At 45.0% G+C, this 12,418-nt stretch overlaps 1 protein-coding gene across 2 annotated transcripts in view; it reads right to left on the bottom strand.

Moving 5' to 3' along the window:
• The window catches only part of RANBP17 (RAN binding protein 17), a 270,043-nt gene that overhangs the window by 238,099 nt on the left and 19,526 nt on the right, over positions 1-12,418 (bottom strand). For both annotated transcript variants that reach the window (XR_008445943.1, XM_054037886.1), the window contains exons 4-7: positions 11,998-12,164; positions 7,726-7,791; positions 6,539-6,643; positions 3,381-3,546 (exon numbers count right to left, since the gene is read on the bottom strand). Coding sequence is in view for 1 of the 2 variants with exons in the window: in XM_054037886.1 (XP_053893861.1) it covers positions 3,381-3,546; positions 6,539-6,643; positions 7,726-7,791; positions 11,998-12,164 (504 nt within the window). In the remaining variant the exon portion in view is untranslated. The remainder of the gene's footprint in view (positions 1-3,380; positions 3,547-6,538; positions 6,644-7,725; positions 7,792-11,997; positions 12,165-12,418) is intronic.

The following is a 12,418-nucleotide window of genomic DNA, read 5'->3' as shown; positions in this document are numbered from 1 at the left end:
CTTTCCACCCCTCTCGCTGTGGGTGGGATAGAGGCAGGAGTTTGCCATATCGTATCCGCATTCGTTTGAATCGTGCGGATCAGGGATAACGCCACCCTCGATGGGGCATCCGCTCCAAGGATATTCATGATCGGGTCGTGCACCTCCACCATCTCCTCCGCCTGCAGGTCCATATTACGGGCCATCCTGCGCAGAAGATCCTGGTGAGCCCGAAGATCTATTGGAGGTGGGCCTGTGCACGATGTGCCCGCCACTGCCTCATCCGGAGAAGAAGAGGAAGATGCCTCCGGTGGAACAGGATCCAAGGGCTGGTCCTGGTCTCCCTGTTCCTGGGCTGGAGCATCACCTGTGCCTGGGTCCAGGGCGTCAGGTGGTGCGGACCCAGAAGCCTCCATGCCCCCTGGCGGAGGCCGAGAAATGGTGGACTCCGGGGCCCCTCTGATGGAGTGACCGGAGCGAGAGGTCGAAGCAATTGGAGCCCCTTGCGCCTGATGGTACGCCCACGGGGTCCAAAACGACCAGTGAGATGGGCCATGAGAATGGTCCCCTGTCGTGTCCTGCCAATGTCCCAAGTCCTGTTCCTCGGCTTGCCCCTGAGGGGGGTATGCCGATCTCGAGAGGTCCTCCGAGGAGTGGGACACCGATCTCGATGGCCACGGCGGTGCCGAAAGCGTCGAGACGATTCCCATTGGCTGCGGTGCCGCACGGTGCCGGTCCGGAGATGATCTATCTCTACGCGGTGCCGGCGATCGGTGCCGGGACCGCGACCGGTGCCGATGACCTCGTCGGTGCCGGGAGTCGGATCTGGACCTCGACGAGGACCTGGAGTATGCCCGGTGCCGGGAGCGGCCTCTCGACGTCGAGCGTCGACCGTAGCGGTGCCGAGAACTACGTCTCGACGTTGATCGGTGCCGACGATCATAGCGGTGCCGAGACGTAGAGCGGTGCCGCGAAGAAGATCTTGGCCGCGAGTACGACCGGTGCCGAGGCGATATTCGGTGCCGGGACTGCGAGCGGCGTGGGGACCTGCTTCGGGACCTGGATCGGTGCCGAGGTTCCAGCCCTTGCGATGGAGGGCGCATCAAGGCAGGTTTCCCCCTCGACTGGACCGGGCGAGTCAACGGTGCAGTCGGTGCCGGTGGTTGAGGCGGTGCCGGCTCCGTGAGAGCTATTAAGTCTCTCGCCGCCGCGAAGGTCTCTGGAGTCGACGGGAGGCACTGTATCACCGCCGGTCTCGGTGGAGACGCTATCTGCACCGGACTCAACGGCCTCGGCGCCGGAGTCGACGGTGCTGGAGGCACCTGTTTCCGGTGCTCCACCGGCGGACGCGGCTCTACCCCCGGCACTGGGGGAGCCGGCGTCTTCGGCACGGATGTCCCCGTCTTATGGGCTTTTTTATGCCCCGGGGATAATGACCGGCGCCGAGGCACTGCTTGCGGTGCCGACGAGGTCCGGTGCCAGGGAGGCTTGTCTGACGCCACTCGCGTGGTCGTCATAGCCGGTGCCGCCGGGGCACTGCGCACCGAGGTGCTAGGTGCCGGGGCCTGACTTGTAGATGGAGCGTCCGGACTAAGTGCCGCCTCCATCAGGAGTTGCCGGAGCCGAAAGTCCCGCTCCTTCTTGGTCCTTGGTCTGAAGGCCTTACAGATCTTGCACTTATCTGTTTGATGGGACTCTCCCAGGCACTTCAGACAGGAGTCGTGCGGGTCGCTCGTGGGCATAGGCTTAGCGCAGGAGGCGCACTGCTTGAAGCCGGGAGCGTTGGGCATGAGCCCGGCCCCGCGGCCGGGGGAGAAAGGGGGAGACGACCCCCTTAATCCCCTGAACTACTTAGAACAACTAAAACAACTTTTAAACTATTTAACTATTTAACTATAAACACTAGAACTATAACTATAACTGTGATACAACAAACTAAGCTAGGGAGAGTGGAGAACAGCTAAGCAGCGCTCCACAGTTCCAACGACCGTCAGGGGCGGTAAGAAGGAACTGAGGGGGCGCCGGGTCGGCTGGGGTATATATTCAGCGCCATGAAGGCGCCACTCTAGGGGGCTCCACAGCCGACCCGCCGGTGTTGCTAGGGTAGAAAATCTTCCAACGATCGTGCACGCGGCGCGCACACACCTAATGGAATGGATATGAGCAAGCACTCGAAGAAGAAACTACTCATCCAGTGACCAGTATATTTGCCCTCTACCAGACTCCTGTACCCCACTGGTCTGGGTCTGTCACAGTACGTACAGTACAGTACTATAGTTGGGAGGTGCCCCTGCCTTACCCTACACAGGCACAGTCCACTGGCACTGGAGATGAGGCAGGCAAGGAAGCTGAAGGTGCTGTAGGCTAGGAGAAGCACATTGCACAGCAGCGGCAGCTTCCACTACTCTGCAAGCATGGGGGTGGGGAGGGGGAGCTCAACCCTCAGCCCACCCACTCCCCCACTTCTCCCAAGGCCCCGTCCTTGACCTGCCTCTTCTCCTCCCCACCTCCTCCCTCTTTACTTCCCACGCTGTGTCATCGCTCCTCCCCCCTCCCTTCTAAATGCCATAAGCAAGCTGATTGCTACTGGCAGGAGGCAGAGGAGGGAGGGGGAGCCTGCACAATGAGACCTCGCTCCTCCCCCCTCCCTCCTGCCTGGGGCAATAAGCTGGCTTGCGGTGTTTAGGGGGCAGGAGGGAGGAGGAAGGAGCGAGGACTCGGCGTGCAGGCTCCTCCCTCCCTCCCCCCCCACCTCCTGCCCAGGGCAATCAGCTGGCTTGCGGCGTTAGAGAGGCAGAGGAGGGAGGGGGAGCCTGCGCGCCGAGTCCTCGCTCCTTCCCCCTCCCTCCCGAAACGCTGCAAACCAGCTGATTGCCGCAGGCGGGGAGGAAGGAGGGGGAAAGTGCTGATCTGCGGGGTCTGCCAGCGGGCAGGAAGCACTGTGGGGAGGGGGGCGCGTAGGGAGGCTGCCAGCTGTGGAGAAAGCAGGCAGCCAAACAACGTAAGTGTGGAGCATTGCACAACTTTAAATAAGCATGTTCCCTAATTGATCAGCAACGTAGCAACGAAACAACGTTAACCGGGACAACTTAAAGTGAAGAGTTACTGTACTCAGATACTTTGGTGATGGGCATGGTATAAGAACCTGCAGAGAACAGTTTGAATTGTACACCGCTATGTGGTATAGTACACTAAGGAAAGAGACACTGTTTCTGTTACAGATAGAAATCATAAAATAGCCACATGAGGTTTCCCATTTAATATATCAGCAAACAAGACTACCTTACAGGAAAAGATCTTAGATAATTTTATAATTACATGTACTGTATCAAAACAAAACAGATAACATTCCACTACGTGTAGAATGCACTTAAGTGTTAACAGTTATGATCTTTTCTTACTTGTTCTCCAGTTTGTTGGGATCTGTACTGTGCATAGATCATCTGCGGACTCATCTGCTGAATTGCCAATGAAGTCAAAGTTAAGACAGTTGAGGACAAGTTTCAAGAGATGCATTGCTAAACTTTGTTGTTGTTGATCCTGAAGGTTTAAAGGTTTGGCCAATAACTATATTTAAAAAATTAAAACATTTCATTAAGTTGTTTGTATACAACAGATTGAATATAATTTTGAAACAGAAAATATTTGGTTCTAAATCTTTACAACAGATTGTCAGTACATAGAGAAATTTCAATTTTTTAAATATAAATTTTAAGTTTTAAAGGTTTTTCGCCCATAAAGGGTAAAGTAAATTAGACTTTATTCCTCTAAGACTCAGTTCTTTTCTTTCTAAAAAGGCAAGTAAAGTCATACATTTTCCTACAGTATTGGTATATAAATTGTGCATCACCAAGATACAGACCTAATCTTTAAAGTGTGGTTAAACTTAGAAGAATGTATCTAAATTTTACATTTGGGGTTCCATACTCATTCTCCCTCGTTTACTCCAGAGCAAATATGTTTTCACTTTACAATTCAACAGCTTCAGAAACTCCTCTGGGGTGTGAACCAGAATGGGTTCTTCTTGTTTTACAACATCATCAGTAATACAAAGCCTATAGTCTGAATTTAGCTAACAGTTTGGTGATATATAAAACCAGAATACAATACAACTCACTATCCCTCAGCTGCATTGCTAGCGCTACAGAGCCAAGAGTAAACACTTACTTTTGTCAGTGAAGTATGCTGATGGGATTTGGAGGCTTACAAAGAGCATACATTCTGAGTAAGATGACAGTTTTACACAGGCCCTTCTCTAACTACAGCAATTACCATAATATATAATTACAAAGAAAGCCATCACAACCACAAATTAAACAACCGACTACGACTATAAACATATAGTATAAAGGCACTGAGTTTCGAGCTTCAAACATATTAGTCACTAAAGTTGTTGTTGGAGGTTGGAAAATTGTTCCCTTAAAGAGTTACTTTTCTGGCCAAAACAGCAATCAAAATGCAGCCCCTTCTTACTCAGTGCATCTGCTCCCTGTTTATATTCGGATTCAGATCTGTTGATTTAGTGACCAAAGGTTTTGACTCTGGGAGAGGGAGCTGGAATCTATTTTGTGCCATCAGCAGAATTGTTAACTGAGTTGTAATTGTTGAAACTTTATCACTGGTGACAATGCATGTGCCATAAAGAACCCAGCTTGGAAACCAACAGCTTGCACTATTTTATTTTTATTTTCCAATTACACTTGTTACTCTGCTAAGCTTTTATACAACTTTTATGTGAGTGCTTACATTTTATGGGTAGAAATTACACCAGTGGTTTGATAAATGTTAGTTTAGTGCACAATTAAATAAGTTAGTAAATGCTATAGTTTCCTGAAGAGAAGTTGGCATTATACAGATGTTTTAATTATTACATATTAACTACTACCTGGAAGGGTGGCTGTGCTGAACATGTGCAGACTTTTCAGTGTTTGGGAGTATCAATTTAACTTTAGTTCAGCTGAGCTTGAAGGCAATTAGGCTAGAGAATGTTTGGCGCGGTATGTGTATGAGAGACAGGGCCGGTTTTAGGGCAATTCAGCCGATTCCCCGGAATCGGGCCCCGCAACGTCCCAAAGGAGCTACCGCCGAAGTCTCGCCGCTGTCTTCGACGGCAGCTCAATCGTCGCCGCTGTCTTCGGTGGCATTTCGGCGGAGGGTCCTTCCTCTGTGGCAGCGATTGAGCTGCCGCCGAAGACAGCGGCGGGACTTCGACAGCAGCTCCTTTGAATTGGGCCCTACGGTGCCTAAAGCCGGCCCTGGTGAGAGAACCCTAATATAGCACTGTACCATCTGCAACAGGTTTGTAGCCTCTGTAAAGGGGTTCTAGATATCTCTGAATGTATCTAATCTTTCTTGTAGACAGTACAGGATTTCTCCATGAATGCATATTTCCATCACTGATTTAAAACCTTGAATGTACATGTATCAGAGAGGTAGCCGTGTTAGTCTGAATCTGTCAAAAGCAACAGAGGGTCCTGTGGCACCTTTAAGACTAACAGAAGTACTGGGAGCATTAGCTTCCGTAGGTAAGAATCTCACTTCTTCAGATGCAACCTCTTGCATCTGAAGAAGTGAGGTTCTTACCCATGGAAGCTTATGCTCCCAATACTTCTGTTAGTCTTAAAGGTGCCACAGAACCCTCTGTTGCTTTTTGAATGTCCATGGGCAGCATATTCACCAGTCCAAAGATTATACCTTTAGCCCCAGTCATTGCAAACAACATCCACGTCCCAATGGCTGTGGACAAGAATTTAAAAAATGTGTGCCAAAAGTTAGGCTTCTAGGTCCAAATTTCAGCACCTAAATAAATAATTTGATTTTCTCAAGCGCTAAACAACCAGCAGCTCCCAAAGAAAGCACTGAGGGAGTGGGAAGCAAGTGTTGTTTTTAAAAATAGACTACTCTCAAATGCAAGCAGTTGCTTGGTCTTAAGAGAAGCAGAGCTCAGCAGCTTCCTAAGCACAACGAAGGCCTTGATCAGCAGGGAAGACAAGACACAAAGAGCAAGGCCCAGTTTTGGAGTCCCTTAAGCCTACGTGAGCCTGAAAGACTTAGGCTACTGAAGGCTGCTCCTCAGTACCTGCTGTCAAGCCTGTGGAGGGGCTGGGGTCTGAACTACCTCAGAGTGCCACACAGAGGCTCACAGGGCTAGCAGGAGAGGCAGAAACCCTCGTCAGACCAGGCTACTCTGCCACATCAAGAGGATTTATCTTCCTTTTTTAGGAACACTGAGGTAGAAGGCCTAACTAAGCTAAAATAAAACTAAACTAGGGAAACAATATAGGAAACAAGAAGAAAATCTCAGGATACATGCTGTCTACTCTGGAAGGCAGAACATAACTGAAGAAGCAAATAGACAAACTGGACAGGCACTCAAAAATTCAACAATTTTATCGGTTACTTGTGCCTGTTCTAATTTGATGTAAGCAAACACCCATCTAGGTACAGACTGACCTTGTCCACTCAGAGTAATACCTACCATAAATTTAAAGCAGTAAAAACATAAGAGCCTCACTTTTAAGGCATTTTAATACTAGCTTCAGTTATAAAACAGTCTTACCTCCTTTAGAAGAGAGCATGCCAGCATCAAAATATCTTTTAAAGACGTGTCACGGAATGAGGTAGCTATTTTACGATGTTTCGCTGAAGGTCTTGAATAATCAACCTAAAAAAAATAAGGCCACAAGAATAAACAAGTCTTTTTTCTCCCTTAAGACTAGTGAAGGGGCATTTCTGGCACAAGTCATTTAGTCACAACAGATGAAGACTACGGTCAGGTACAAAGTCCAGGCCTCCTGGTTTCTCTTACCAATACCAATACCCGCTGATTCTGTGCTTTCCTATCCATTGTTGTTCTTATTCTATTTTTTCCTATATTACCTATTATTTCTGGTTTGTCCTATGCCCTGCCCATGATGCTGGCCAACTAGGTCTATAGCAACACCAAGAACAAGCGGAAGCAAGTGATGAGATATTCCGCAGCTGCTCTGCAAAACATCACCTATGGATCTCATGTGAAATTGCTCCTGCACTGTGGAGTTCTGTAAGAGAGGGAGAGCTGGTCTGCACTTTGACTGTTCCTGTTTTAGTGTTATATCAAGTCAGGTCACCAAGTCATTTTCCTTTGCTTTAATTTTGGTGTTTTTCCTTTTCTCTAACCAATACACTCCATTTCTAGCTTGAGCCCTACCTTCCATCCCAAACCATGAACACCAGAATCAAAATTCACTCTCCAGGATAATTCTTCTTTGAACTTTATGTACAAAAACACAAAGAGCAAGCTGCTGAGATTGGTAATGAGATAAAGGGTATGTCTACACTGCAATTGGAGGCGTGATTGCAGCCCGGGTAGGCATACCTATGCTAACTTTAATCTAGTTTGCACAGCGAAAAAACAGTAAAGACATGGCAGCATGTATGATATGGGCTAGCAACATATGTACCCAGGGTTCTGAGTGGGCTGTACAGCTGAAGCTTGTGTTGCTGTGCCTTCACTGCTATATATATTTGTGACAATGTTTTCCCCTTTCCCATCCCGCAGCTGATGGGCAACCTACTTTTAGGTCACATCCACCCATTGAAAAGTCTCGGTCCTCTAAACACCTGGGGTTTTAAAACAAAAAAATCCTCCATGTCTAAGTCCTGTTTTTTAATTGCACTTCTATAGTGTGCAGAGGGACTCTGACACACTGCTTTAGCAGTGTTACATTCATCTCGTACAAAAGGGAAAAAACTATACATACTTACTAGGTTCATTTCCTGAGTCAGTTCTGAAAGGATCATCACTCCTATGATATAATGGTCCACAGTCGCCTACAGAACAAAACAGATAAATTCCCTAATCTATACATCTAAAATGTAACACTTGACATTTCTAATATTAGCAGAAACAGGTTAGGTGAACCTAAATTTTTAGGCTGAGATTTTTAAAGTTGTCTACAAGATTTAGATGTCCAATTCTCATTAAACTAGTATGAATTGCAAGTCCAAATCCCCGAGGTGGCTTTCAAAATCTCACCATAAAACATTAAAACTTAAGGATATTATTATATTATATATCTTCAGTTTAGAAATATATATTCTGAATATCTACATTAGAGGAATACCACTATTAAACACTTCTCTAAGGTTAATTCAATCCTTTATCCTTCCAAGGATAGATATACTGAGTCCCACATAGTTTAGATGAGAGTTTAAAAAACGTGTCCTGGGTGGATTAAAGATCAGATGGTACTTTTCAGAAGAGTACAGATTTGCACTGAGGTCTGGTCAAACATTCCCTTTTACACTGAAAAGCAACATGCTGGTTTTGGCCTGACTGACATACCCCATCCTACAGGTGTCTGCATCTTAGCAGTGAAGTGATTCTTCTATACATTAAGTACCGTTCAATGGGAGCCACACAGGAGCATATCAGAGGATGTGACCCACAATTGAACAACTCTTTGGAATGCTTTGAGATGAAAGGCATTCTATAGAAGTGTAAGATAGTGTAAAATTACTACTAAACAAACATCTCTTTAGCAAATTATTCATAGGAATGAGGAATGATTTAGTATTACTTTGCACTTGAATAAAAACACAATAGAACCTGGCACTTGTGATCAACTGGATTACCCAAGCTGATAGTCCCAAGATTTATACATCTAGGGTATGGTGACAGTGTTTTCTCAGAAAAGGGTCCTTGACTCTGGAATTAATTTCCCTCCCTTTTGCCCGACAGACCCAAGTTTTGTCAATCTTCTCAGCACACTGCAAGGCCCACATATATGTTCAGGCTTTTCCTGATGGGACCAGAGTAGGACGAGCCTCTTTTGGAAAGTGGGTATTGGAAGTGCATAGAAGCAAGGTTCTTTCAGGGTCACTGTTGTAATTTTGTCTGTTTAAACATGCATTGCTCATGTGGTACTCTTGATATTGGTCAAGTGGCACTCTACAGGTTTGGTTTTGCTTTTTGTTCAAACTAACAAAATGGGTACTACAAACAGAAAAAGTAAAAGTGTTCCACAAACACAGAACAGATTACTAAGGGTACTTATTTAAACAGATCTTGAATAATAACTTACACACTTTAATGTCTTTCATATCAGAACATCAAAGCAGGTTGCAAATTTTCATACACAAGCCCCCTCATGATAAGAAAATACTAATCACATTTTACAGATGGGAAAAACTAAAACATAGACTTGCGCAAGATGGTAGAGAGAGTTAGTGGAAGACCTGAGAATAGAACACAGGAGTCCTGACTCCTAATCACCTTCTCTACACAGTAAATTACATTCTAATTCAAACTGGATCAAATTCACATATGATTACTGAGCTGCACATAGCTAAGACTGCTATTTATTAATTATCAACATATACTATTATTGCTTAGGTTTTTTTCCATTTCAATAGTAAATTCAGTTCACTAGTAGATTTATAGCTTTATTTTCTCCTCTACAGGAATTTTTAATTTAATGAAAGAAATCTCTTAAGTAGCAAAGTTTTGTATTTAAGCCTCCATTATTAGTGAACTACGCAATGCAGAGTCACACTGCAATCATTTATAAAATAACTGCAAAAGGCTGGAGTATACTACTCAAGAATTTGTTTTTAATAAATATTACAGCCCATCTTTTATTGTCATTCCCAATTTAGCTCAAAACATTCCATTTACATATTATAATCAAATTATTTTGAAAAAGAGAAACAAATGAAGCATAAATCTGATACTCAATGGCAGAGAACACGACTGAAACTGTTCCACCCATTATTTTCCTTGCTTAGTAGCCAGGAACACCACCACAGACAGTGTCCTGGACCAACAATACATATTACCATCCCTTAAGGAAATAAATGCAGAAATATCTAGACAAATCAATTTACGGAAATAAGTTCTGAAAAGAAAATAACCCCTCCGCCCCATTCCATGTATGCATTTTGATACTAATGTTCTTACACTCTGAGTTTTAATTTTATTCCTAATCTAGGGATTATGGATGCGTTTAGAGACCGGCAGAAAAAACACAAGAATATATCTCTGCCACTGACCAAGCAGCACCAATAAAACTCTCCACACTAGAGTTCAAAGATCACTGGCCACAATCTTATTGAATTGTTTAACTTCAAACCTTAGAAGGAATTAACCAAAACAATTGAGTCCTTACTCTGCAACGTTCCAATACGCCACCCGACCAATACAAAGTATTACCTGTCTTTAGTCTCTTTATTTTCAAAGCTCCACCTAAGTCTCTGAGATAAGAGGCAATGACATTTGTAATCCTCCTGCAGGTTCCTCCGTACTGCTCATAAGGACTCCCATTTAGGGCATCACAACAACCCACATTCACCCTGATCATTTGCTACTGCTTCTGGCAATGTCTGCCAGGCGACCTTTGCAGATCATTGTTTTTCAGAGTCAGGAAAGAATTTGCTCATGTAGCAGAGTGGGGGGTTTCACCTTTCCCTGAGAACTATGCAAGTTTCACCTGACAGGTTTTCATGCTGGTCCCTGCCTAGCCCTACCCTAACTGCCCTAGGGCATACTGGGTCCAATCAGATGCCTTGTGCTAGGAGCAACCAAGCAAAGGCCCCAAATGCTGGAGGGGGAGGTGAGTGACCCTCCCTTATTATGACCTAGTGCAGTGGTTCCCAAACTTGTTCCGCCGCTTGTGCAGGGAAAGCCCCTGGTGGGCCGGGCCGGTTTATTTACCTACCGTGTCCGTGGGTTCAGCCGATCGTGGCTCCCAGTAGCCACAGTTTGCTGCTCCAGGCCAATGGGAGCTGCTGGAAGCAGCAGACAGTACGTCCCTCGGCCCGCACCGCTTCCAGCAGCTCTCATTGGCCTGGAGCAGCGAACCGTGGCCACTGGGAGCCGCGATCGGCTGAACCTGCAGACGCGGCAGGTAAACAAACTGGCCCGGCCCGCCAGGGGCTTTCCCTGCACAAGCAGCGGAACAAGTTTGGGAACCACTGACTTTGTGTGTTTAAACCCAAGTCACAAGACAAGGAAAGCCCACAACGCCAACCCCACAACAGTGAGTCACCTACCCACTTCCACTATCTAAGTGGCAGAGCCCTTACAAATTGTGACTCCACGCCCACTGAGACAGAATACACATTCTAACTCACTTTTTTTTTTTTTTTAAGCAATCAGCTCTGCTTTTTTGGGTCATGCAGGAAAAAAATTTTAATGTGACCATGAGAAAGGAGGAATGCTGACCATGTCATTATCAAAACCACTCTATGTGTGTACAAAATAACAGATAATCTGTGCAGCACAGTAAAAATCTTTACACATGCCTTTGTAAGTAGTTACAGTTAGGGTGGTATCGCTCCGTATTCCCATTAATAAGAAACTTGAGTATGGCAGACATGTTATCAGAAAGGCAGCACTGTAAAGATTTTAATGGCATCCACTGTATCAAATATATAAACTTTTTTCTTTTTGATCCATTATCCAGGACCAGTGTTTAGAAAAGCGTACTGGTCCTGAAAATTTTTTGTACTGGTCGTACAACTGAACGCTATTTGCACAATTGTAGCAGCCAATATTGCAATAATCACTACAGTCAGAGTTAATGCTTTATTCCATTTGAAGGATGATATTCCCACCTTACAGATAGTACAGTACTCATGTCTTCATGTTTTTGAGATAATAGCTGCTAAAACCCTATTAGAATTCAAGTGGGAAAAATAAAGATGGTAATCAGAATGGCACGACTTTAAAGTCTGCTAACTCATAATCTGCCAAGGTGAGAAACACGTGTTTTATACCTTTGGAAAAAATGGAGAATGAAATAAAGCAGTTATTTCTAGCCCTGGCAGTTTGCTAAAAACTAAACCTTAAACCTGTAGCAGGCCTGCTCCGGTCCTTCAACCTAAGTAATTTTTTTGGCACTGGTCCCTGCCTTTCTAATCTGTATATAAATACCCTTTGGGTCACTCAGCAAGCTATTCGTTAAGTGAGAAGAGAGCTGAATTTAATGCAAGACTATGTCATTTTAAGAAGCAGCATGATTGGATAATTTTTCTTACCTGTAAAAATTTTTTTACGTCAGCAATAATGTCTCTGAAGATGAGCTGATCTTTTTGAACCTCAAACCATCCTAATTTTGTAATCTTAGCGATGACCTGAACAAGGGCCTGGATGACAAAAGGAGCCAGTTTGGGTTGAGAGGCTACGTAGTTCAGAATATAATTCCCTGTAAAGAAACATGCTTAGTCAACATCACAATTCTTTTTAAAAACACACTTGAGCCATTATAATAGAAATGTGGGAATCTAGGTCATGTGATGTCAGTTTTTTTTATGCTTAGTATAAAGACACTAATTTCAAAAAATTAAGTCATGGAAAATATTAACTACATTGGAGCTATTTGCACCAAAGTATGCATGTAATTATCATTCTAACATACATTTGACAATAGTTTGTGAATACCAAGGATTCTGACTAGTT

The sequence above is a fragment of the Malaclemys terrapin genome, chromosome 8, assembly GCF_027887155.1.
Source record: "Malaclemys terrapin pileata isolate rMalTer1 chromosome 8, rMalTer1.hap1, whole genome shotgun sequence".
NCBI classification, from domain to species: Eukaryota; Metazoa; Chordata; order Testudines; family Emydidae; genus Malaclemys; species Malaclemys terrapin.
This window is presented reverse-complemented; position numbering and strand designations above follow the sequence as displayed.